The sequence below is a fragment of the Dipodomys ordii genome, unplaced genomic scaffold, assembly GCF_000151885.1.
Source record: "Dipodomys ordii isolate 6190 unplaced genomic scaffold, Dord_2.0 Scaffold117, whole genome shotgun sequence".
Taxonomy (NCBI): domain Eukaryota; kingdom Metazoa; phylum Chordata; class Mammalia; order Rodentia; family Heteromyidae; genus Dipodomys; species Dipodomys ordii.
Window position 1 is genome coordinate 4,312,563 of NW_012267333.1, and position 26,905 is coordinate 4,339,467.

The 26,905-nt window shown below is 35.5% G+C and overlaps 3 protein-coding genes across 3 annotated transcripts; 2 read left to right on the forward strand and 1 right to left on the reverse strand.

Annotated features, from left to right (window-relative positions):
* The first annotated feature begins 5,599 nt into the window (after positions 1 to 5,599).
* LOC105995498 (olfactory receptor 2D3-like) lies at positions 5,600 to 6,535 on the forward strand. Its single transcript, XM_013029212.1, has one exon. It carries the CDS (start codon positions 5,600 to 5,602, stop codon positions 6,533 to 6,535), a length of 936 nt encoding a protein of 311 aa, XP_012884666.1.
* Positions 6,536 to 13,542: 7,007 nt separating this feature from the next.
* On the reverse strand, positions 13,543 to 14,512 carry LOC105995441 (olfactory receptor 1019). The gene has a single exon (XM_013029154.1). The coding sequence runs from the start codon at positions 14,494 to 14,496 to the stop codon at positions 13,564 to 13,566; it is 933 nt and encodes a 310-aa protein (XP_012884608.1). The 5' UTR covers positions 14,497 to 14,512; the 3' UTR covers positions 13,543 to 13,563.
* Positions 14,513 to 22,903: 8,391 nt separating this feature from the next.
* LOC105995442 (olfactory receptor 1020) lies at positions 22,904 to 23,857 on the forward strand. The gene has a single exon (XM_013029155.1). It carries the CDS (start codon positions 22,904 to 22,906, stop codon positions 23,855 to 23,857), a length of 954 nt encoding a protein of 317 aa, XP_012884609.1.
* Positions 23,858 to 26,905: the final 3,048 nt, after the last annotated feature.

Here is a 26,905-nt window from a genome sequence, read left to right on the forward strand (position 1 = left end):
TATTTACATCTATATATCATATACGTTTTTGTGATTCATTGAAGAGATCTTATCTTTTGCATAATTTGTCTATTGTGAGCAGTGCTTCATTGAATTTGGGTGAGCAGATAGAAAGAATACATGTTCTAGACTTGCTGTGCCAAGAACGGAAAGTATTTTAGCATCATATCTGGTTCTAAATTCTTGTGAACAATGCTAATGGTCACTACTGTGGCCTGTATTTGAAATACTGCAGTTTCTTTGATGCTCCTCATTTTCATCTGTGTGAAGCAGCATAGAAGAAAAGCATATAAGTTATGGAAAAAACCCCAAACAGAAATCAACAAAACACCAACCAGGAATTCCTTTGAACAAATGATTATGTTATAATTATTGGTCTGGGACACTGTCCCTCAAGAATTAAAATTTCAGCCTAAGGGTCTAATATGAAAAAAAATAAAAACTCAGATGACTAAAAGGATGTCATTGTATATATTCGTTGTATTTTAATATTTAAAAAGGACAAACTGGATACTAGAAATATCTTGTCTGTAGTTTTCATGACAGGCAATTTATATCTGTGGAACTTGGTTTAATTATTTTTGTCTTTTATGCACGTGCATGTGGAGAAGAAAGCTATGAAACAGCCAATTTCCATACATTGTGTATAAATTTTGGGTATGTGCACGTGCATGTGGAGAAGAAAGCTATGAAACAGCCAATTTCCATACATTGTGTATAAATTTTGGGTATGTATTATCTGTAAAATTATATTTTCAGCAGCCTGTTTAAAAGTAAATCATCATCATTATCATCATCAATCATTGCCATCAGTAGCAGCAGTTATTAAATTGGATGCAATGGGTTACTCAGATTTAAGGTCAAAGTAAGGCTAAATACTAAAAACTCTGAGAAGTTTTATTGTCAATATCTTCATGGTTATATTTGAAATTGATATGTGTCAGAGCTCCTGTGAGTGTGAAATTACTTTTTGAAAAATATATTGAAGTAGAGAACTATGGAGTTAGCAATTTATACCAGGTTTTTGGTGTTCCCCTCTCCCCTTTTTGGATAACATTTTACTGGGGGAAAAAGTCATTTGCTTCTCTCCTTGAACATCAGAGGTTGTTAACGCTTATTGTCAAATTTCTTATCATGGTATTCAGCTGATTTCAAGTCTAATTCTCTTAGGCATGGATTTCCAGGCTCCCTGATCTTTGGTTTTCCTCATACTCCTCCACACAATCAAAAGCAAATGCCAAGTTTTTATTCAAAATGATTTGTGAAAGTAATTTATGCTGAATGGAAAATTATCACCTACAGTGTAATTGTGATATGTTACTTTTAACAAGCTATAATTTATATCTTGATATAGGTCAACATATAAATATAGCAAGATACAAATTTTACCAAGTGGTCATTGCTTTTCTAGCATATTTTAGACTACCCAGTAAACTTTGATAATATCCTTATTCAATTGCAGTAGTATTGTTTTGATGAAATTGTTATTTTTCTGAGATTTTCATGGGTTTTAAATTTTATTTTTAACAGATTTTATTTTTTAATAAAAATAGCATAAATGGCATAAATTTGGGGCAATAGTGTTGAATAAAATTTAACCTTATTTATGCCTTTAGAATGATGTCAGCTATTACTACCTAAGGTGAGTTTACCTAGCAGTTTTTCCACTGTTAGAACTCATATACGTTTATAGCAAATTGAGTAAATAGTTTATATGTGACTGCTATTATTTATAAAGTACTTCTTATGTGTCAGAGAGCATGCTAAAACTATAAGCTAGATGTATCTTCTGATATAGTTTACCAAGAAAATACATTAACTAAACACTAATCTAAGCTTATATTTACCATAGAACAAACATAATCTTAAAGAATTTACAAACTTGCTTGTGTGATCCAGGATGAAAGCGATAAAGTCAGGTTTCACATTCCTGCATTTCTTGTTGAGAGTTTACAGTCTTAGCCTCTGTGCTGTGTTGCTTTGAAAAATTATCTTCAGAAAATAAATCATTGCTATCTCTCCCTCAAATATCGTAGCCATTAGCCAAGTCAACTATCAAACATAATTGATAAGCAATGTAATGATATATTTGATAGAATAATACATTTAGTTAAAGTGGATTGGATCACAAAGTCTAAAAAGTTACTCTTTTTTTAAAGTCTAATAATTTTAATGGTACAAATTTACTGTAGAAAACTTGGGAAACATCCAAAAGTACAGTTAAAGTAAAAAAAACATCTCTAATACCACTATCTACTTGTTAATTGAGATAGTATTTTAGGTAAATTTTTAAAAAGTTACTCTTTCTTAAAGTCATGAAAAAACATCTAATTTTTCTAGTTTAATATAAGCACTTTTGGGCTTCTTCCTATGACACTCCGATGGAAAGATCAGTCAACTACATATGTAGTAGATAACACGTGCTCAATACCAACAAATCTTATTAAAGTTTAGTCATACATTTTACTGTCTTAGCATGAAGTTACTTGAACTACATTTTTTTTCTTTTTAAACAATGTCAGTTGACTTGAGCGTTAGCAGTTAGAGCATTAGCTATTAGAGTAAGTTAATTTGCCTACCTATATACTTCACCTAAAATCAGTGCTACCAGGAGAGAAATGTAATTGGGACAGAGTGGTGTCTTCTACTGTGATCTTATGTCTCCTCTGATTTCTTTGTTGCTTTGTATGTCCCTCCCCCATGGTATAACCCCTGCTTTCATTGTATTTGATGTTGGTATAATTTGTGGAGGTGAAGGGCAAAAACAAACCGTTTAAATAGGGATACAGGTGGTTTCATTGCAACAATGAGATGTTCAAGTTGTAATGTTGAAAAATGAACTTTACAACTTTGGCTGGGTGAGGTGGGGTGGAGGGGCATGGATAGGAAGGGGAAACAAAGGAAGAGGCAACAATGTTTGATAAGAAATGCATTCATTACCTTGCCCATGTAATTGTAACCCTCTGTACGGTATTTTCACAATAAAAAGTTTTTTTTTTAAAAAAAGGAATCATGCCAATATTTCTTTTTTTTAACAAGTTTTTTATTGTGAAAATACCGTACAGAGGGGTTACGATTACATGAACAAGGTAATGAGTACATTTCTTATCAAGCATTGTTGCCTCCTCCTTTGTTTCCCCTTCCCATCCCTGCCCTCCCATCTCTCCCCCTCACCCTCAGCCAAAGTTGTAAAGTTTCTTTTTTGACATATCGCCTTGTACATCTCATTGTTGCAATGGGTCCACATGTATCCTTATTTAAAAAAAATTGTTTTTTTCCCTTCCCCTCCCCAAATTATACCAACATCAAATACAGTGAAAGTAGGGGTTATATTGTGGGGAAGGGTCATACAAGAGCACTAGCCTTGAGCAGAAGAGCCGAGGGACAGTGCCTAGACCCAGAGTTCAAGCCCCACAACAGACCAAAAAAAGCCAATATTTCTTATTTTATTTTTCTAGAATTATCTTAATGTAGTGTTAGAAAGGGTCAATCACCACAATGGAAAGACCTGGAAACAATTATACTAAGTGAAATAAGCCAGACCCAAAGAAAAGTGGGTTTCATGGTTTCTCTCATTTGTAAGAACTAGAATATGACTGTGATATTCATAACAGGGGATATCAATAACCCAATTGCTAAGTGCATAGGACCATTTGTAATAAGGCAGATCAACATGAACTCCAAGAATTGGAAATAAAAGGTTCTTATTATGTCCTGTAAAAAAAAAAAAAAAGAAAGGGTCAATCATTACTTACAGAAGCAGCTCTTAGTGCTATTTGAAAGTTCTGGAAGGGAGCTTTACAGCCTTTCCTGTCCATTCCCATCACCTGCTTGCTGGAAACACAATGATGACTTCTTTCTCTTTCTTTTAGGTCCACCCTTCATTTATCTATCGACTTCGCTTGTGTGATTACTTAATTTGCCTCTTTTTGTAATTAACTGTTCTGAAAACCCTGATTAAAGAATTTTGAGTGCTGTCTGAATTTAATAAAATCAAGTGATATCTTACATGATGTCGGACCTGCACATGCTTATTTCTTGAGGGTCAACATGAACAAGATGTCGCATTTCTTCAGGAAACAGTTCATATCCATTATAACTTTTCCTGAACAGAACTGTAAGCTACATAAAATGATCAAGAATGTTTGTTATATTTATTAGAATATAGCCAGTCTCTGACACATACTAAAATATCAAAAAGAAGGGATTTATTTAAAAGAAGAGGAGAGAGAAGGCTAAGAAGAAAGAAAAAGAAATGATGACCAAATGGATGGATGAATGACTGACAGCTACTTAATCATATTGGGAAAGTGTTTACCTCCAGGTTTCTTCTCCATTGCATACTTTTCTAGGTTACACAATTTTTCTTAGAGTTGGAAAGAAATTAATCAAATAGTCTAACAGTAGGTATGAGTAAAAATAAATTGGTACAGGAAGGGACCAATGGAATGTATTATCATAAATAGACCTAATACGTATGTATCATTAGTAAACACACAGTATGCTTTTTCTTAATGTTATATGCTTTAAGTAATTACCATTGGAGAAGTGAATTACAGATAAATACAACATCACCGTGTATGATGATCACCATTGATAATTGAAAATATTTATTCATCTTTGAAACAGACACAGCTTAATATTCTTCAGATACACTGTTTCACTGAATTATTTAAACCCTCAGAAAACTGGTTCTGTTACTAGTCTCATTTTATCTCCTCTTTTAAAATTTTTTATTTTATTGTCAAAGTGATGTACAGAGGGGTTACAGTTACATATGTAAGGTAATAAGTACATTTTTTGTCTAACTTATTACCCCTTCTCTCATTTTTCTCCTCCTTTCCCTCCCTCCAACTCCCAAGCCCAGTTGTACAGATCATTTCCAACATATTGTCTTGTGTATATCGCTGTTGCATTGGTTTATTCCCTCTTTTCGTGTGGTACTAGCGATCTAACTCAGTGTCTTGCACTTAATAGGTAAGTGTTTTGTATTTTGAGCCAAGACCTAGTCCTATTATTCTCATTTTACAAATAATGAAAACATTCCAAATCACACAGATGGAAGTGGTGCACTGAATGAGAGGTAAATGAGTGTGACTCCTGTCTGCTTTTTGGGTGTTGTCTCTCTTTCTAAGCCAGCAGGGTGACAGAGAAGTAGAGGACTGCTGTCCTGGCTTCACTGATCATTTATAATAGGGTAGTACATGGAACAATGGCCTTCTTATTGTTCCTTGGGTGATATATTTTAGGTGCACAACAACAAAAATGAATTAAATATTTTAAGTACTTCTGGTTTAATTAAGACATTGGAGAATGATTAGAGTTTGGAATAGTTAGAAACAGGCAAAAAGAAATTCTCCATTTTCAGAGAAGGCAAAGAATATCTACTTGATTCCATGGATAGTTATGCTTGATGATCTCATCTCATCACAATATGCTCTCCAAAAGTCAAAGAAAATACTTTCCAGTTGCACTAAATCTCAGATAATGGAGACAGTTTCAGAATCGGGTTTTCAAACCTACTTTCTTATGTCTTGAGTTTCCAAAACAGAAACATAAAGGGCGTTTACATTTTTGTCTGCAGTTCGTGTGGAGGAACATGGATAAAATAAAAACGAATTTCACAGTGACTGAATTCATATTCCTGGGGCTTTCCTCTGATCCCAAGACACGGATCATTCTTTTTGTTCTATTCTTATTCTTCTATGTGTTATCAGTGGCCGGGAATATCGTCATCATTACTATTATCCAGTTAGAGCCCCGTCTCCAAACCCCTATGTACTTCTTCCTTACTCATTTGTCCTTTCTGGATATTTGCTACACATCTACCAATGTCCCCCAAATGCTGTCCAACATGGTGGGGAGAAAGCAGACCATCCCATTCTCCAGCTGTGCCACTCAGATGTACTTCTCACTCTCCTTTGGGATGATTGAATGCATGCTCCTTGGAGTCATGGCGTATGACAGATATGTAGCCATTTGCCGCCCTCTGCATTATACTGTCATTATGGACCAAAACACCTGCCTCCAGTTGGCAGCCATTTCGTGGTCCAGCAGCTTTCTGAGTTCCATGGTGATCAATGTCCTCACCTTGAGTCTGCCTTACTGTGGGCCCAATGTCCTGAATCACTTTTTCTGTGAGGTGCCCTCTGTCCTGAGGTTGGCTTGTACGGACACCTCCCTCACGGAGCTGGTTGTTTTTATCTTCAGCATCATCATCGTCTTTATCCCTTTCCTTCTCATCGTCGTTTCCTATGTTCGGATCCTCCACTCTGTTCTCAGGATGCAGTCAGCCTCTGGGAGGTACAAGGCGCTGTCTACCTGTGCATCCCATTTGACGGTAGTGACCTTATTCTATGGGACCGCCATCTTCATGTACATGAGACCTCAGTCGAAGTCTTCTAGGGCAGGGGGCAAGGTCATTGCCGTGTTCTACACTGTGGTCACACCCATGCTTAATCCCTTAATCTACAGCCTGAGGAACCAGGATGTGAAAGGGGCTTTGAGGAGAGTTCTTGCAAAACAGAGGACATAGAAATTATCATTGGGACAGAATGGTCGATAGTTCTTCTAAGATAATTACCCTCTAGTATGAAGAGAGTAAACAAAGCGTGGACTGAGAGTGGTGCTGTGGCTGAAAGTGGTAGAGCAGTAACCTTGAGTGGAAAAGAATGTCTCAGGCACAGTGCCCAGGTCCTGAGTTCAAGCCCCACAACCAACAGAAAGAAAACAATAAAGAAAGAATGCTTAGACTATCAACATCAGTTCAGCTCTTCATGAAAGACACATCAACTCTACTGCAAAATGAACAGAAAACAATGTTTTTCCTCCAGGATATGTCAGAATGTGGATGTGTCTAAACAGTTGTTACAGCTGGGAGAATACTATTTGTTTCTCACAAAAAAGTTGTTTCTGTAAATCTTTAAATTTGATTATTTGTTATTATTTCAGTGAAATGGTACCTGTTTCGTAATTCTGCCTAGAGAATACATGTCATTTTAGTGCAGAAGAATCTCAATGTAAAATGCCAGTATAAAACTTCAGAGTAAAGCTATTTTACATATAACGTCTGGGGTTAGTTTTGTAGTTTCCAAGGAAACAATATTTGGTTATTTTCTTTTCACTTTAAACCTTAAAATTCTTCATCTCTGTGCTTTGTGTAGTTGATTGAAGTACCACTTCACCTAAATTGTGCTGAACTAGTCCTTTCTCCAAATCCCACAACAGCTCCATTTCTTCATGTTTGTTGAGTGACTCTGTGATTCCTCTGGTGTGTGTTCTCCTTTTCAATGGATGAAGAAATACTGTCTTATTTAACTACTAGTTTTATGGTTACTGGTGATCTTCCACTGAATGTGTGGCCTGAAGAACAGCAAATTTTGGAGCAGGTCTTTTCATTGAATTAGGCCATTCATTGATAACCTATTACTAAGCACCTCACATACCAGTTATCCAGATAGAAATGTTTCCTGTCCTCATAGACACATATTACATGTGTACTCATATGCATGTATAAATATGTATAATGGAAAAATGGTATATATGCATTTACTGAAAAGTGACCAGATCATGAACACTGCATTTATAAAGGAAATAACCATCAGAGGCAGTGAAAAACCATAATAACTGGGTGACCTTCTTTAAGTAGACAGCATACAGGACCAGAAGCAGGAATAAAGAGGAAGGTTGACCAGAAGTTCATTCTAGCAGAGGATTGTTATGAACAAAGTCTGCGGGAGGCACGAAAGTCAAAGCCTTAGCTGAAGAAATGAGATGTGATGTATATGTCACATACGTGAACCTGGCCAACTTGTGAAAGGAGCGGTGCCTTCCTTTTGAAGCTTTTAGGCATTGATATTTTCAAAGGCTACTGTGCTTTGGATGAAAAGATCAGCCACATGTAACTTAATGTTGATATAGTTAAGTTTAATAGCGCCTTTGATTGACACATGACTAAATCAGAGGTGAACTGTTTCCAAATTGTTTCTCACGTTATTAATCTACAACTCAGAATGAGCACAGGAGAGGGGAGTATATGTTTCAGAGACAGAAGGCACCTATAATGAAATCTTTTCTTCCATTTAAGTATGAAGAGAATATCAAATCAATATAACACAGGCACTTCAGCCTAAATTCTTCCCTTGGGAGAAATCCGTATGTACCAGTAGACAAAAAAATTAAGGCAAGCCCAGCTCCTCTAAGAGAGATATATGATCTATGCCATTAAAGGTAATATTCCAGAGTCTACATGGGTCTACAAGCTTGATGGCTACACGATTCAACGAACTTCACAGCGGTTGTCATACCAATGGATACATGCTAGGGTTTGAGGGAGCAGAGAGGAATGTTTTCTAGAATCCACAAGCAACATAGTTCCTGCTTCGCTGAGGAAAGGAAAAATTCCTTATCATTCATTGGTACCAGATCACTGGGCTACTTTCCAGCTTTATCAGCAAATCCTCCAACTGGGCACCCAGCACAAGTGGGCTGTGGACTCGCCCCACAGTGTGTAACCACTTTGCCTTTATCGACCCTGTCCGTTCCCTCAAATACACATTTCCTATCTTTTGACGTTTTATGCTCCACGCTTCAACAATAGCTCAGGGCACCTTACCCTTCTTGACTTTTCCATCATCTCCCAAAAGGATGTGTTGTATTTTTTTTCTTTTAACATGAGTCACTTCAGGAGTTTTGTGATTCCCTTTTTTAAATACTTATAGTTATTTTTCCTCAATATGAGACATTTGAACTCAATGTATCTCCCCATAAATATAAACTCTTAGAGGCCAAGTGTATATCTCATATTGTCTATCAATTCTTTTTTTTTAAATACTTTTTTGTTGTAAAAATACTGTACAGAAAGGTTACAGTTATATGAGCAAGGTAATGAGTACATTTCCTACCAAGCATTGTTGTCTCCTCCTTTGTTTTTCCCCTACCATCCCTTCTCTCCTACCTCCACAACTATATTACCCCACCCCCACCCCTCCTTGCCTAAATTGTAAAGTTGGTTTTTCAACATAGTGTCTTGTACATCTCACTGTTACAATGGGTCAACCTGTATCCCTATTTAAGTATTTTGTTTTTTCCCTTCCCCTCTCCAAATTAGAGAAATGTATATACAAGATGCAGGGCACCAACATCAAATACAGTGAAAACAGGGGTTGTACTGTGGGGGGAAGAACATACAAAGAAACAAAAAAATCACATGGTACATTATAAATGTTAGAAACAATAGAAAGAAAGAAAAAACCAGTTGTGTCCCTATCTTTGGGTCCATTTCGTATAACATCATCTTATCTGGTCAGATGTACATATCTTTTCACCTTTTCTGCTTGTCCCACGTTTCAATTCTTAAATAGATTTTTTTCAAATTCTCACCAACTCAATAATAAAGGAAGAAGAACTGAATTTCAGCTTTATTTCACTATGAAATCTCTAGTCCTTTTTTTTTTAAGTGTGTCTGTCCTGGAGCTTGAACTCAGGGCCTGGGCAAGATCCTTGAGCTTTTTCCTCATGGCCAGTGCTTTACTTCTTGAGCCACAGCTCCACTTCTTGAATCTCTGCTTTTATCTATTTATGCTTCCATTACTTTCATTCTTACTTACATTGAGTACAATGATTTTACAGACTACTACAGAGAATATGATTGATACGTTTACCTTTGTCATGTTATTATTTTAAAAAATTAAATATGAAAGAGGAGTCAGTCCTGTTCAAACATAAATCTTTATTGATCCCTTATGTATGAAAATCAAGAGGATAGATAATATATGAATAATAAGTAGTTGCCATTTTATTAATGAAGAAACTATGGAAATAATAAGGGATTTATTTGAAACAGATGTTAGTGGAATTAGAACTAAAAGTGATTATTGTATTTTGTATCAGCTCTTCTCTTGGCATTATAAGTTATGAGTGATACGGAAAATAAAATACTTTCATAGAAAACAGAAGTATATAGAAAATAAAAGAACCAGCCTCATTATCTCTACACATATATAAACTATATTTTATATTTTATTATAGCATATCAATAGCATATTTTTAGATCTCTACAAATATGAACAGGTCATTCATAAATGCAGAAAAATAACAAAATTTATGATATTATGACATTTTATGTGACATATACCTTATAAACATTGTGATAACCCCTTTGGAAAATGCTAAAAGTTAAGCATTAAGAGTCATATTTGATTGATGAAGAAATTGAGTGGGTCTGAGATCAAGTAACTCATCTACAATTACAGAGCTAGAAAAGGAGAGTCTCCATGATGGGCTTGTTATAAATATTCAAAAGTCTGACTGTTTGCCAGTAGTGAATAGGAAGTACTGTCCTTGAATCCAAACATTTAAGTTTGGTAAGTTGCTTGACCCATCTGTACTATTTTAATGTCATCTAATGGGCATAATGCCTACCTTTCATGATGGCTGAACTTGATGATCTATCAAGTGCATTGTTTGTTGAATGACTATCACAACCAATTTACAAAAGGTTATTTTTTAACAAGAAAGTTGTTAACACTTTCTGAAATAGGATTTAAAGATCTTCCTGATTCTGAAACAGCTTGCTCTTTCAGTGATAATATACCCTTGACTTATAGTTAACAGGACAAGATCATATTTATTATTTTACATTTATTTTATATTCATTAAAATTATTTAATTATATATAATTATATGTGAGCTGTATACTTAATTATAAAATGAAATGAAAACTAAGTTTCTGGATTGTTTCTGGACTGCAAATTACATTTGTGCATTACCCAAAGTTTATTACTTTTCTATAATGTAGCACCCAAGAAATGATATGGAAATTCATGATATGATTGAGGAGTCTGAAATCAACCAACTGCTACTCATTTATAATGACATTGGTGTCAGTAGAAACATGGATCCTGGAGTAGAAAAAGAATGATTGGCAAATTGTAGAGTTTTTTTTTTTTGGTTGTTTGGTTTTTTTTTTTTTTTGTCTAGAATATTCTTTACTGCATTTCAGGACGAATATGGCTACTCTATAGGTCACAGTAACGATTTTACTTCCCTGACGTTTTACTATCATCACTGGATGAAGGGTTGGTAGAACGGTTATTGATTTCAATTAAGGATATAATAGACTTGAAATTTATTATTAAGTTTCCTTTTGATCTCAATTTTTTGCCTCTACCTGCTTTTTAAAAAACCAGTTCTAGAGCATGAAATCAGGGCCTAAGCAGTTTCTGAGTATTTGCTCAAGGCTAGTGTTCTACCACTTGAGCCATAGTTCTGTTTCTGGCTTTTGGGGGTTAACTGGAGCTAAGTGTCTCACAGACTTTCTTGTGCAGACTTCCTTTGAATCACTATCCTCAGATCTCAGCTTCATGATTAGCTATGATTAAAGGTATAAGCCAAAGGTGCCCGGCTTTTTGATATCTTTTTTTTTTTAACCGGTCATGGTTCTTGAACTCTGGGCCTGGGTGCTGTCCCTGAGCTCTTCAGCTCAAGGCTAACACTCTACCACTTGAGCTACAGCACCACTTCCAGTTTTCTGGTGGTTTATTGGAAATAAGAGTCTCACAGACTATCCTGCCCAGGCTGGGTTTGAACTGCAATCCTCAGATCTCAGCCTCATGAGTAGCTAGGATTTCAGACGTGAGCCACCAGCACCCGGCAAACATCTTGTTTTTAATTGAGGATTTATTTTTAGCTTGAGAGAACACATGATGGAGCTACAGTCTCTTATTTTGTCAACCATTGTCCTATTAGAGCAAAGGAGAAAATTATTAACAAAGTCTGGGTATTAAGGTGAAAAATAAATGGTCAGACATGAGAAGAGCTAGATTCTTTGTAATGCTAGGAAAGGCAAAATCTTATAGATGGACGTATGCAAACTATTCTTGCAGATATTTGTTTGATTTGCAGAGATTGTTCTCTGTATTTTTTTATGGTCTCTGGGTTTGTCAGAGAAATAAGAGGATGCCAGTGTTCAAAATTGGCCACTTCTTTATAGTGGAAGACAGAAAAGATTAAAGGGATCTCATAAAACCAAACACTTAATTAAAGGAAAATTGAAGGAAGGAAAGAAAATAAAAATCCTCTCACTCATGTAGCTAGTTGCCAGCATAGTTTAGGAATCTAGCTTTTATTCTCAGACTTTGAACACTTTTTAATTTTGTTATTAGGTGCAGTAGATTCAAGATATATCATTTGTATGTTTCTTCTAGAACCTGGCACAAACCAACACTTTATTTGTAAGTTTTCAACAACATGAATAGCTAGATACAAGATTGAGTGATCTTCAAAGCAGCCTCATTTCCCATAATTGCAACTAGAGTCTCTCTGACTTCCTTTCAGAGTAGAAACATTTCCACATTTGTACCACACATTTCTCATGACTCTGAGAAAAAAAACACACCAAGTGACTTAAGGTGATTAGCACTAACTTTCCTCTCTTCATAATATTCTACTTCAATTTCAAATGACTTGTGAATCAAATTTGAATTTAAAAACTAATACCTCTTGAGCAACATGTCTGTTAAAATATTAAATTAGTTATATTTCTTTCAGCTTGTAGATAGGATAAATTATATAGGTCTCTAGGTATTCACACAGTGAGTTTAAAAGAAGATATTCTTTTTTATTTTTTGGTCATTCGTGGGTTTGAACTCTGTACTTGAGCTCTTTCCCTCAGCTCTTCAGCTGAAGGCAAACATTCTACCACTTGAGCCACAGCACCACTTCCAAAGGAGGATATTCTTAAGATAGAAACTCAAAGCCCTAATGCCTATGTGCATCTGATCATATAAAATAATAATTATCAAAATGAATTCCAGGAAATGGGAACAAGATACTTTTTCTTCCTTTTTTTTCTTTTTTTTAAATTTTATTTGTGAAGATACTGTACAGAGGGGTTACAATTACATGGGCAGGATAACGTGTACATTTCTTACCAAGCATTGCAGCCTCCTCTTTTTGTTTACCCTTCACATCCCTTCCCAGCCTCCCCACTCCACCCCAATTCCAAGCTTTCTCCTTCCTCCTCTTTCCCCCCCACCCCCGCACCAACGTTGTAAAGCTCGTTTTGGACATGACAACTTGAAGATACTTTTTCTTTGTGGCTGTTTTTATTTTCTTTTCCTCTTGTCTTTGTTCATTTATCTGTCTTTGTGAGGGTAAGTGGGCAAAAAATAGAGGGATGAAAGGTGAACAAATGTAACATTGGTACTCACTAGACACCATGTTGAAAATGAATTATACAATTTATGGGTGAGGATGGGAAGGAAAAAGTGGGAGGGAATGAGGGAAAGGGTGATGACATGGGTCAAAAGTAATGTACTTTCTTTATCTGAGTTATGTGACTGTTATCCCTCTGGGCATCACCTTTATAATAACAATAAAAACGCATGAAAAAAAGTTGCAAAGAAAATCTTCAGAATTTCACATTGACTCAACCAGGAGAGGATAACTTGAGAAGTATTTATTGGAAAGCTCTTTGTGTTTTCTGTCTCTCTACCATTATAATTTACCTCTGGTAAAACATCATCATCATCCACAACAACAACAGATTGCCATGTTCTGTATTTATTGTGGCTTTCTAATGAGTTTTTTGAAAGCAGCTTTCACATCCTTGTTCCGCAAACTGTAGATCAAGGGGTTCAACATGGGAATGATAATAGTATAGAACACAGAGGCCCACTTGTCTTCATCCAGGGAGTAGCTCGATGTTGGCCTCAGATACATAAACATGACAGTGCCATAGAAGAGAGTGACACCAGTCAGGTGGGCCCCACAGGTGGAGAAAGCCTTAAGGCGACCTTCAGCAGAGCGCATTCTGATGATCGCGATGAGGATGAAGGTGTAAGAGATGAGGATGATGAGGATGGTGCTGAATTCGATGAAGCCACACAGACTGAAGAGTAATATCTCACTGATGTAGGTATCTGAGCAAGAGAGGGCCAAGAGAGGTGGGATTTCACAGAAGAAATGGTTGATGATATTGGAAGCGCAGTAATTGAGGCTGAACGTGAGGGAAGTGTGGGCTACTAAACTCACCAGGCCCGCCATGTAAGAGCCCAGCATGAGAGCAAAGCAGACCCGGTTGGACATGAGAGTGGTGTAGTGAAGAGGTCGACAGATGGCCACAAAGCGGTCATAGGCCATGGCAGCCAGGACATAGCATTCAGCATCCACAAACCCTACAAAGAAAGCAAACTGAGTGGCACAGCTGGAGAAGGAGATGACTTTGTGTTTTGTTAGGAAATCAGCCAGCATCCTGGGAGCAATGGCAGAGGAGTAACCCAGGTCGACAAAGGAGAGGTTGCAGAGGAAAACATACATAGGAGTGTGAAGCTGATTGTCTGTTACAATCAGGATGATCATGCCAACATTCCCTACCACATTGACCAGGTAGACAATGAGGAAGACCACAAAAAAGATGATTTGCAGTTGAGGGTCTTGAGTGATGCCCGTAAAGACAAACTCAGTCACTGTTGAGTGGTTTTCTTGATGATTCATGGCTCCAACTATATATCTGTCTATCTGGATTTGCTTTTGTTGATGAGTATAACAATGAAGCTAAACCACTGGTAACAATGAAGCTAAAGAGAATCAATCATATGCCTGGCACATTATATGTATTTCAATAATAGAAGAAGACTGGGGGAATTTCAGAAATCTTTACATTAATTAGATCTGATGATTCATCAGGTGAATCAGATGACTCTATTGAAGATGATGGTTTGGTCTTTTTCTCAGGTTGGATTGTTCAGAATGGCAAGTTATGCTTCTCCAAAAATGATGGCTTTATCGTGTGACAACAGATGCTTGATCAGGCCTGGCAATTACTCACCTGATTCATTAGTTTTGATGTCCATTTTGATGTTTGTTCTGTCTTTCTAAAGCAAAGTAAATATGAATAAGAATAATGCAATACATTAATTCTCATGGTAAGATGAATGTGAAGTGTGTGAGAAGAATGAAGAATATGAAGTATTTAGTATCGAGGGTAAGAAATAGAAAAAAAAGTAGTGAAGATTATATTTTAAGAGTGAGAAGTTACTTTACGCTAGAGCTTATTTGAGTGTTTTATATATTATATATTACATAATTTTGTTTGCATATTAGGGGTTATTTGAGTGTTATATATGTATATATAATTTTGGTTTTGCAAACTCTATGAGGAATGTTTCACCATTATTTTCAGTTTATTTCAAAAAAAGAGCAAGAATAGCCATTAAATAACTATAACAGAGCCAAAGGGCAGTAAGTGTTTATGCATGGTCTGATTCCACAGTCTGTTTCACTTTATCACTGCCTGATATGTATGACTTGATGGGAAGTAAATCTGAGAATGTGTCTGTCTTTCTATTACCTGTTATGTCTATCAGGCTAGTGAGCTAAGATTTCTTACCCATAGGAAATTGAAAAGGCATTGTCCAATATAGGTCAGTAGTCATGAATCTGTTAAGCATGTGTTTCTTGCTGATGAGATGCAAATCTATTCAGTTGCAGAATTAAGGTCAATCAGACCAAACCATGGCAAATGAAACACAAGGTAACTTAAAAATAAGTAGCATCTCATACATAAAGCTGAAGGGAGAAGACAGGCTGTATATCCCTTAATTGGATAAAAGGACTGAAGAGAAATTAAAGTACTACAATGTTTCATTTATGAAGATATTACAAATCTAGTAGGTTATTACAAATCTTAAGTTCAGAAAGAATGAAAATTGTGCCCTTAGCTTTAATTATGCCATAAAGTATAATTAATCACAATATGAACAGGGGTCTAATAAAACCAAATATTTTGTGGATGATTTGCAGTTTGCAAAGCACATGTCTTTCTCTATTTTCCAGTACTCTGGGAATAATGCGTACATCATTTTTTTCTCCCGCATATTAGATCAATAATAAAACAAAGAAAAAATGTCAACCTGTGAAAATTTATTTGAAAAATTTATTTCTGCTGAAAAAATTTCTCTCATTTATCTGTAGAAAATTACAAGCTCAATAAGAAACAATCTAGTAAGTATGGTGTAGAGATTTCTGTATTTGCCAAAGATGATATGCAAATACCAATTAAATAATTGAAAAGAAATGCTCAAGTATTCAAAATGGGAGAAAGTAAATTCATAGTGAAATGCACACATATTAGAATGGCTGATATTTTAAAGACTGACAAGTTCTGAGAAGGAAATGAAGCAGTTCACACTTTTATCATTGTTTGCAGCAACATAAAACACCTGGAAAACACTGACACTTTCTTGTCCAATCAAACCTAGGTACACAAATTTAATCAGTTAGCCATTAGAAAACCAGAAAATGTAAATCCCCATCTATAGGTGACAGGACAAATATATTGCAGTATATCTGTGAAAATAGAATACTACTCAATGATTATTATAGATAAATATGTTATGACAGAAAAATCTCAAATAATGAAGAAAAGAAGACATGCAAAATGGTAAGGCCTTGTGATTCCATTTATAAAAATCTAGAAAATATAAGAAAATCTATAATGACAGAAAACACACCAATGGAAATCCTTTGTAGAGGTTTAGATAAGAAACTGTGGGAACATAGGAAAGAGTGAATGCCAAGAGGTTCAAGAAAAGTTTTTGGTGTGAGGAGTTATTTTAGAGTTATATTTACTTATGATTGACTCATGCACATACATAACATACTAAAACATGAAAAAAATCCCTTAAATATGTTAATATTAAATGTATTCTATTTGTTCTACATAATTTATACTTCTATGTAATTCCCTAAAATGAACACCCTTTGCTTCTTTTTGAGCTCAGTTCATCCTTGCTACATGAGATCGCTTAGTATTTAGAAGAGAAAGAGATAACCTTGTAATAACATAGCAGCAAGAGTCAGAACTCAGATCTACAACTGTGTGTGTGCTACTCAATTTATGTTACTCAATGAAAAAAGAGGACTAGAAAATCATTTTCTCTTTCTTGCAGATTGAAGGTGTTGCTATGAGAAGATGCTTGCTACATCAGTCCTAAAGCATCTGGCACGTTCTTTTTGTTTTTTGTTCATAGCAGAGAAACCCAGGTTGACCAATGGGTACTACTGATTTCCCACACCCTAGTTATCTACTTGAAGTGTGGGTTTTTATTCATGAATTGGAGTTAAGAAGAACTTCCTTAAGGAAGTTCTGCAAGATTTAGTTGGATTACCTATAAAATCCTGAATTCAATGATTGCTATGTGATAATTACTTAGTACATTTGGTCATTGTGTATAAATGTTAATGTTTTAATTCAGCAGATGAGTTATGAATCAAAACATAAAACTATTGTATGCTTATTACATAGGAGTGATGTATACAAGCTCATAAATATAGTGAGGAATAATTTTATTCAAGGCACTTCTCTGACATATTACAAGTAGATTCAAAGCTATCTTATGCCAAACCAGGGCTTGATTAAGCTAAAATACTAGAAAAAATAACACTGCTTTCCTTTTTAATCTCCTGTAGTTTAGGTACAGCCTGTTTGACTCAAGAAAATGGTAGAATATTGAGAAAATATGTTTATTCCACAAACTAAAGTATTAGCAAAAGCACATCAAAGATATTATCTTGTAGAAGAAAGTACAAATATGTTTTAGGCTTCTGCTCATCCCCTGAAAATGATATTCATAGGAAAAGAGTACTGGAGTAACACATTTGTTTCAACATACTGGAGAGCCTATTTCTCCTCTGTGAATTGTTTTGATGCATTTTCCTTATTTATGAATTTGATGGAATGGAGAATACAAAACTTCACAAACCCCTTTACTTGTAACATTTTCTGAATTCAGATTTATGATAACTAAGAACCAAAAAAGGTTTCATCTCTTTCCCCTTCTGTCCCCAAAAGTGACTTGAACTCTTTTTTTTTACCTGCTGGTGACACATTCAATGGTTCTTTCTATATGAGTAGCACTGTGGAAATATTCTTAAATGGTCCAGGTGGTTGTTTCAGAGCTACTGTTCATGACACCCCTCTCCTGTATGCAGGAGCCATTTAAATGTCAGAGTCACAGATAATTTCCCAGAAGAAATATGATGAAATTATTTTCAGCATTCACTAGAGACAAATTCTTGGTGAGCTGTCATTCCCCAGGGGATTTCCCTTGTTTTTCCTTCAGTCTTAATGATTAAGAAAAGCAGAACAGGAATTTATTTGAAGATACTCATAATGATTCAGTCTTTCATAGACAACACCTGCCCTGTTTATTATTGTTTAAAGATGCCTACATGCTATGATTTTGGGAATGATTGAGTGGTCCTATAGATTATATGTATAGGCCTTTTGACAAAGGCTTAAAGTGGTTGATATTACAATATGGATACTAGAATATAAAATCTAGAAAAATTCTATATATAACACTATAACAATAAAAATAAAACAAAGTGAAGAAATGATCAGAAGACTAAAAAAGTAGTTGTAGCTTAAGATTTATTATCTGAATTGTAATTGCTGATGGTAATACATCTTTTAAAGTCTGTGTTCTAGCATTTAATACAAATTGCACTATTTAAATGATGCTGAGATAAATTAATTATAGTCTTATGTAAGTAGCACAAAGAGCATAAACTATCATAAAACACTGATTATCTTTGATCAATGTGTTTCAGACCTGGTATCCTCGAAATGGAAGATACAATTAAACAGTCGAGCATTATTATATCAGTTTTAAGCTGGACTGTCTAAGCTGATAAAAATTTCTTATCTTAATGGTGGGTAAAGTGTCATATGGTGAAGTTATCTCTTACTTATTGATTATTTGTATGTACTGGATGCAGCAGTATTCTTTCATTATGCTATCTCAAGATTCACCCTTTGAAGTAGGCCTTAGGGAGAAGCTGTGAAATACACAAGCCACATAATCACTGATGCAAAGAGGCTGGGTTTCAAGCCTCAAAGCTTCTGTTGTCTCAACTTCCTCTACTTCACTGTCCCCTCCCAATTATCCAAGCAGCCTAACTTCTTATACACACACAGAAATTGTGTGTAGAAAGTGTGGCCAAAGGCAGAGATATCTTACTACTGTGTGGAATCTCTTAACAATTTTTTTCCAAAATGGAAGTAATCCCAGTTCTCAGGGGAGACAGGAGAAAGGTAATTCATGGTGCTGAGTAATTTGGGACTCAAACTTCATTCTGTACTGGCTCAGATATCCCAAGGGTAAAGCAAAGCACATTTTAAAACAAACAAACAAACACCAAACAGACACGTATGAGACTTGTGATTTTCTTAATGTGAGAACAGAAAGCAATTGGATTATAATAAAGTGACATGAGGGTTAGTCCCCAGAGATCAAAGAACAAGAAGTTTGTCCTACTTAAAGTAAGTCAGGATGCTGACTCTTGTCTGTTCTGAAGACTGTAATAGGGAATACAGCTGCACCATAGAGACAGAGAAAAAGAGCCTTTATTTTGAAAAGTATTTTATCTTGATGGGTGTATTTATCTTTATGGAAATAGGAAACAAAGTCAGATTCATTTCTGTTGAGTGCAGAGTGAAGTTTTCCTGACTCCCTAATTCCTGTTTCACCTAAAAGAAAATTAGAGAATGTGTCTTCTTTAACAGGAAGAATCTGTGTGGTTTTCTTTTCTGATAATTTTTTGCTGTGTTTTAGTAAATTTAGACAGAACAGGAGCAATCAAAAGCATCAAACAAGAGTCTTGAAGTAATAGAAGGTAAGAGAAAGGTATAAAGAATTATTTTCTCATACTTACTAAAGTAAAGAAAAATGTGCAATTCTGTTAATTTCTTTACTTACCCATGTGCCTGAATTTACATAAGCCCCTGAGGGCTTAAGAAAATATAGTAAATACATAATACATTTATTTTTATTACTATAATTTGTAAACCATTAAGAGAATTACAAGCAACTGAAAATAAGACTGCCTGAAAGGCCATTTTTATCACCAGCAATTTCTCAGGAAATACCATTATTATTACTTTCAGAAATACTTAGAAATTTATAGTCCAGATCGTTATTCTACTGGATTGAAGCTTGACTGCAAAATCTTAACAATGTGAGGGAAATTTGGAAAAATAAGGGATAAAGTGTGCACAATAGATAAAATTGGAGAATAGCTTAGATTACAGAGCAAGACACAGTATAAAACAGAGGAGACAGAGTATATAATGGATGTCATGTGGTGCAGAGAAGATAATATTTTGCTCAGAATGCTGATTAATAAATGATCATTGTAAGAAAGACAAATTTCAGCAACTGTAATCATAATTTCTCACCAGAAGTAATGTTAATGTTCTGAGAAATACACTCTTTGTGCAGTATGTACCAGTGTTCTAATCCATTATTATTGTTAGGGACAGTCTAAGTGATGGCAAATGTGACTAGAATAAGAACTTCATTGACTTGATATAAATGTAAACTATACTAGGCTAGTGCTTTGATTCTTGGTAAGTTAATTATTTGTAATGAACTCAAAGAACATAGTAACAGTATCTATTCCTATAAGATTTGATGAAAATAAATATAGACATAATAATTCTGTGCTTATGGATGAAAGAAAATCATCAAAAACAAAGCTTTAGCATGTTGGATTACTTGCTTTTTAAATTCATCATTGCTTTCTGTGTTTAGCACACCTAAGGCATTTTATTCTTTTCACTATTTTTGCTAGACTTACACTCACAGGAAAACTATATTTGAGAAAGAGGAGAAAGATCCATTCTTTCTTTTTCCTTACTTCTGTAGATGATTTTCTTTTTCTTTTTATTGTAAAGGTGATATACAGAGGGGTTCTGGTTATATAAGTCAGATAGTGAGAATATTTCTTTTTGAACAGTGTCACCTGTTCCCAGGTTTTCTCTCATGACCCCTCTTCCCACAAATTGCACAGTTCATTTTCAACATAGTATCTGTCTAGTGAGCATCACTGTTGCATCTGTTCCCCCTTTTGGTTTTTGTTGTTGTTGTTTCCCCTTTATCACTACGTTTGGTATCTGTACCTTTTGTCTTGTATATAAGTTAATCTGTTTTGGGAGGGTAAGGGGCACACAGAGCTGCTGTTCTTAAAGTTCACACATTAAAATCGCTCCACAGAAAAGGAGCTTGTGCATTCATCTAGGTCAATGAAATGAAGATCGAAGGAATGATTTACTAATTTCATATACTCTGTCATTATCTTTCATTACTTCCCCTTCTTCAAACAATTTCAATAGGTTGCACAGTTTTTCTTGCATTTATGTGAACAGCCTAAATGCCCTTTTTCCCATAGACTCTCTCTCCTGCTGATATCTACAGCCAAACGGAGCCCATTTTACAGTCGTCATTTTTAAGACAAAATTTCTCAAATAAGAGAAAACCTTTGATGTTTGTCTTTCTTAGCCTGGCTTACTTTGCTGAACATGATAATCTTCAGTTTCATACATTTTCCTAAAAAGAGCATAATATAATTAATCTTTTTGGCAAGGTAGCCCTCTATGTGTGTGTGTGTGTGTATGTGTGTGTGTGTATGTGCACGTTTGTGTATGTATCTGTTGTGTTTGTGTGTACCATAGTTTACTCATTCATTCATCTCTCATTAAGGCTGATTCTATGTATTGGCTAGTTTAATCAGTGCTGCTATAAACAGGCTTCTATAGGTATCTCTATTAGATGTTGACTTGGATTCCTCTGTGTACATGCATCTACTGGATCATATGAGGAATCTCCATATTAATTTCCATAGTGGCTATATTCAGGTAAATTCCAACCAACAGTGCATAAGGGACCCGTTGACTCACATCCTTGCTGTTTGTCTCCTTAATGGTAATCACTCTGACTGGTCTGAGATGGACTCTCAATGCTAATTGACTTTTACTTCCTTTATTTAACATTTTTTGTTATCTAATAAACACCTAATAAAGGTGTTTGTACTTATTCCTTTGAAAGTTATCCGTTCAACTAATTTGCCCATGTATTAACTGGATATCCAGTGTTCTGGGCACATATTTATAGTATAGTACACTCAAATTAGATAAAGATATCTATCTGCACACATTGATCTTTTATGGTAAAAATATATATTCATGATCCTTTCTAGAAGGCGTTGGAGTGACACATACATACATAGTTGGTGTTTTTTTGTGTGTGTGTGTGTCAGTTATGGGGCTTGAACTCTGGGCCTGGGTGCTGTCCCTCAGCTCTTAAGCTCAAGGTTAGCACTCTAACATTTGAGCTACAGTACCACTTCCGGTTTTCTGGTGGTTTATTGGAGATGAGAGTCTCATAGGCTTTTCTGCCTGGGCTGGCTTTGAACCACGATCCTCAGATCTCAGCCTTCTGAGTAGCTAAGATTATAGGCGTGAGCCATCAGTGTCCGGCTTACATTGTGGTTATTATGATCAAACTACTGTGTAAGAATTTCTGTTATGATCCTGTGAACCTGATTGTTAATGGCCTTTTTAATACCATGACCAATTCTTCCATTTTTTAAAATCAGGGATATTCATTCATCTTTAAGTCAGGATTCTCTAATTGTTGAAGTTAATTGCGAAAAATCTTCAATACTTTACTGAGGCAATTTTTCATTGAAGATGGTGAGTTAGGGAAATTTAGCATAAAGTTTGAACCCTTTAGGCTGTATCGTGGTCAATTTTATTTTGTTCCTTGACTATAAAGCTTTTAAAGCGCCTCATATTTGAAATTTAACTATTTCTCTTGTTTGTTTCTAGAGATTTTTTTCTGCTAGCTCTCAGTATTTTTAATTATTCAATTAATCTAGAAAAGGTATACTAAATGCTTTAATTGTGTCATTTTTTTCAAAAGTACACAGTGAGTAGGCTAATTTGTCAATTAAAATACTTACCATGTCATTTATATGTGTTAGTAAGCTACTTCTAAGATCTACCCTGTATGGAACTCATGAAATACATTGATCTATGTTTTCTTTTGCTGCAGCTCAAATGATCAGATACATGCAAGAGGTTCAGGGAAGAAATCAAACAGAAGTGGTGGAATTTATCCTATTAGGACTCTCAGACAATCCAGATCTTCAAGGTGTCCTGTTTGCCTTGTTTCTGTCCATCTATCTGGCCACCATGGTGGGTAATTTGGTAATGATTGCCCTGATTAAGGCTGAACGCTGTCTCCACACCCCCATGTACTTCTTTCTCAGCAGTCTTTCCTTTGTTGATGCCTCTTACTCCTCTTCTGTCTCTCCTAAGATGCTGGTGAACCTCATAACTGAGAGGAAATCCATTTCATTCAATGGGTGTGCTGCCCAGTTCTTCTTCTTTGGGTCCTTTCTAGGAACCGAGTGCTTCCTGTTGGCCATGATGGCATATGATCGCTATGCAGCAATTTGGAATCCCCTACTGTATCCGGTTCTCATGTCTGGGAGAATCTGTTTCTTGTTAGTCGCCACTTCCTTTGTGGCAGGCTTTGGAAATGCCGCCATCCACACAGGGATGACATTCAGGTTGTCGTTCTGTGCCTCTAACAAGATCAACCACTTCTACTGTGACACCCCGCCCTTGCTCAAACTCTCTTGCTCTGACACGCGCATCAATGGCATTGTGATCATGGTTTCCTCCAGCTTTAATGTCATCAGCTGTGTTGCGATTGTTCTCATTTCCTACCTGTGCATCCTTGTTGCCATCTTGAAGATGCCTTCCGTAGAAGGAAGACGCAAAGCCTTCTCCACGTGTGCCTCCCACCTTCTGGCTGTCACCATCTTCTTTGGGACCATTCTCTTCATGTACCTGCGACCCACATCCAGCTATTCAATGGAGCAGGACAAAGTTGTCTCTGTGTTTTATACCGTAGTGATCCCCATGCTGAATCCTCTCATCTATAGTTTGAAAAATAAAGATGTGAAAGAGGCCCTGAGGAAGATCTTACAGAGACCTCTTCTATAAGAGGTTGTGCTCTATGGGAGAAAACTATACATCCAATTAGTTGGATTGTCTGATTACTTGGTTTCTTTTTCTATGTTAAATAATTATATAAGGTAATGTATACTTCTTGATTTTACAGTGTCTTTTTTCTATTTATTCTTATTTGTCCTGAAATATATATATATATATATATATATATATATATATATATATATATATATATATATGTCATAACAGCACTTAAGTTGGGGAAAATTATTAATTATTTCACATAGTTACATATGAATAAAAACAAAATATTCATACAGCTCATTGAAAGGACTAAGTACTAGAATCTAGACATCTAAAACTGTAGCTTTGGGACATACACACATGGTTCATAATAATTAGGGCAGGACAAGAAAGTACAGGTTTTAAAAAAAGAACAGGTTTGAGTTTTATAGCTCTTCACATTCTCTCTCCAAGTGCTTGCCCTGAGAAAAGAATGTATTTCAGTTAAAAGCTGTAGGAAGAATTAACTACTCACGAATAGAAGATTTTCATCATCTGATGAAATAATTTTGAACATGCCCATTCCACGAAGATACTCACTCATTGGGTGAGAAACTCAATGCATTTCTAGTACATGTTAAAATGCTTGATTGGAACATACCTTGGAATATAAACAAAGATAATGAAATTGTATATGTAATTTTTAACTATGTACCTGTTTGTGGAATCAAATAAGTATTTTCAACTAATCACTAATATCCATATCTTCTTGTCAGAGTGGAGTTTTCCCACAAAATAAACTGGAGAAACATCAGTTTCCACTGTTTTTCTCTTAACATGTCGACATCAACTTTCTTTCAAAGCAACTATTATATTATATACCTATAGGTTTACATCTATTAATTTGCCAACTCACCGCACATCATGTACTCAGATCTTAGTCAATGCTTCTGCAATTTCAATATGTATCTAAGGTAACATTCCCCAACACTGTTGAAATCTGTACCTTTTTCAAGAATGTCAATTTCATTATAATATATTTTCATTATTTCCCTGTTGTGTTTACCAACAAGGTAATAGAAAGGTATGAAATTCTGGCCTTGCAATAAGTTGACTGTTTAATCAGAAAATAATAATGTTAAACAGAGGTGTATTTGAGTTTTTGTTGTTATTTGGTAATTACTTGAATAACCTCTGTATTATGGCTTTTGTTCTTAAAATAACTGCAAGATAATTGGAATGTTATTATAAACACACATTGTAGAAATCCCAGTTTTATTTCAGCTTTACAATTATCTGTGATCAGTGACCCATCAATTTAATAATGTTATAATAATTTCCTTTTTTGGTTTCTAGTTGTATTGTTCTTCTCTTTTCATTTCATTATGCATAGATTAGCATACAATTGTATATGCATATCTTGATCACATTCATTTCTGTTGCCCTGTTATTTTCCTAATCTTATTCGTTAGTTTTCTTTTTTGAAAATAATTCTAATGCAATTAATGATTCTGTTTTTCTCCACAGATATTACGCAGACAGTTACATTCAAGCCCTAGCACTTCCTTTTCCCCTCCTGCTGCTGTTAGTCCTCTCACCTGAGCCATCTGTTTTTGTATTCATAGTCAAACATACACAATATAGATTCCGCATATAAGAAAAATACACATGCTGAAAACATAAAGAAAAACATTTTTTAAAATTTTTTATTGTGAAAATACTGTACAGAGGGGTTACAATTACATGGGCAAGATAATGAGTACATTTCTTATCAAGCATTGTAGCCTCCTCCTTCCTATCCCTTCCCATCCTCCCCCCATCCCCTCACCCAATCCTCCCCCTCCACACCAAAGTTGTAAAGTTCATTTTCGACATAATAACTTGGACATCTCATTGTTGCAATGGGTCCACCTGTATCCCTATTTAAATGATTTGTTTTTCCCCTTCCCCTCCACAAATTATACCAACATCAAATACAGTGAAATACTGTGGGGGAGGGACATACAAAGCAACAAAGAAATAATCTTATAAATGTGTTAGAAACAATCGCATGAAAGAAAAAAAAACATTTGAATACATATCAGGGTTATATTCTTAAAACATAATGGCCTCCAATTTCTCCATTTACCTGAAAACTACAGAAATTTCTTTCTTTGTTATGACCAAGTAATATTCTATTGCATACATATATGACATTCACATGCACCATTTATCAGCTGACATGTACCTAGGCTGATTCCATTGCTTGACTATGGTAAATAGTGTGTGTGAGTACCTCTGCTGTGTACTGATTGATACTTCGTTGGGCACAAGCATGGAAGTGATATACCATAATCATCTCCACTTATGTTCAAGAGGAGTGACAGATATATAAACCCCTTTGCCTAGCCTACAGTGCAGTCCCTATACAAAGAATTTGAGTTTAATATATGTACACAATGTAGAGCAAAAGTAATTCTAGGGCTGGGAAGGTGGCTCAGTGGTAGAGCGCTTGCCTTGCATGCCTGAGGCCCTGGGTTCGATTCCCCAGCACCACATAAGCAAAAAAGAAAAAAAAAGCTGGAAGTGGCACTGTGGCTCAAGTAGTAGAGCGCTAGTCTTGAGCTGAAGAGCTGAGGGACAGCGCCCAGGCCCAGAGTTCAGGCCCCACGACCGGACCCCCCCCCAAAAAAAAAGGAATTCTAAAAGTTAATAGTTGACTTCTTATGTATATACTCACACAAAGTCATATACATATTCATATAGAACCATTTATATCTTATACAATATGACTTACAATCATATATAATATCAGTATTTACATGTGTGCGCATAAATAAGAAGCTTAAAGAATGGGTGAAAAATTTCTAAAATAGTTATTTAATTTTATTTAACTAATTTATTTTTGTAAATTGCAAGGCCTGGGCTGGGCCTTGAACTCAGGGCCTATGTGCTGTCCCTGAGCTCAAGGCTAGTGCTTTTGAGCCACAGAGCCACCTCTTTAATTTGATTTTAGAAATAGGAACAACATTTTAAATGGTTCTTAGATCAAGCTAAGTGAAGAGATGGTGATGGTTTGGAACTGGATGGCAGAAGCTG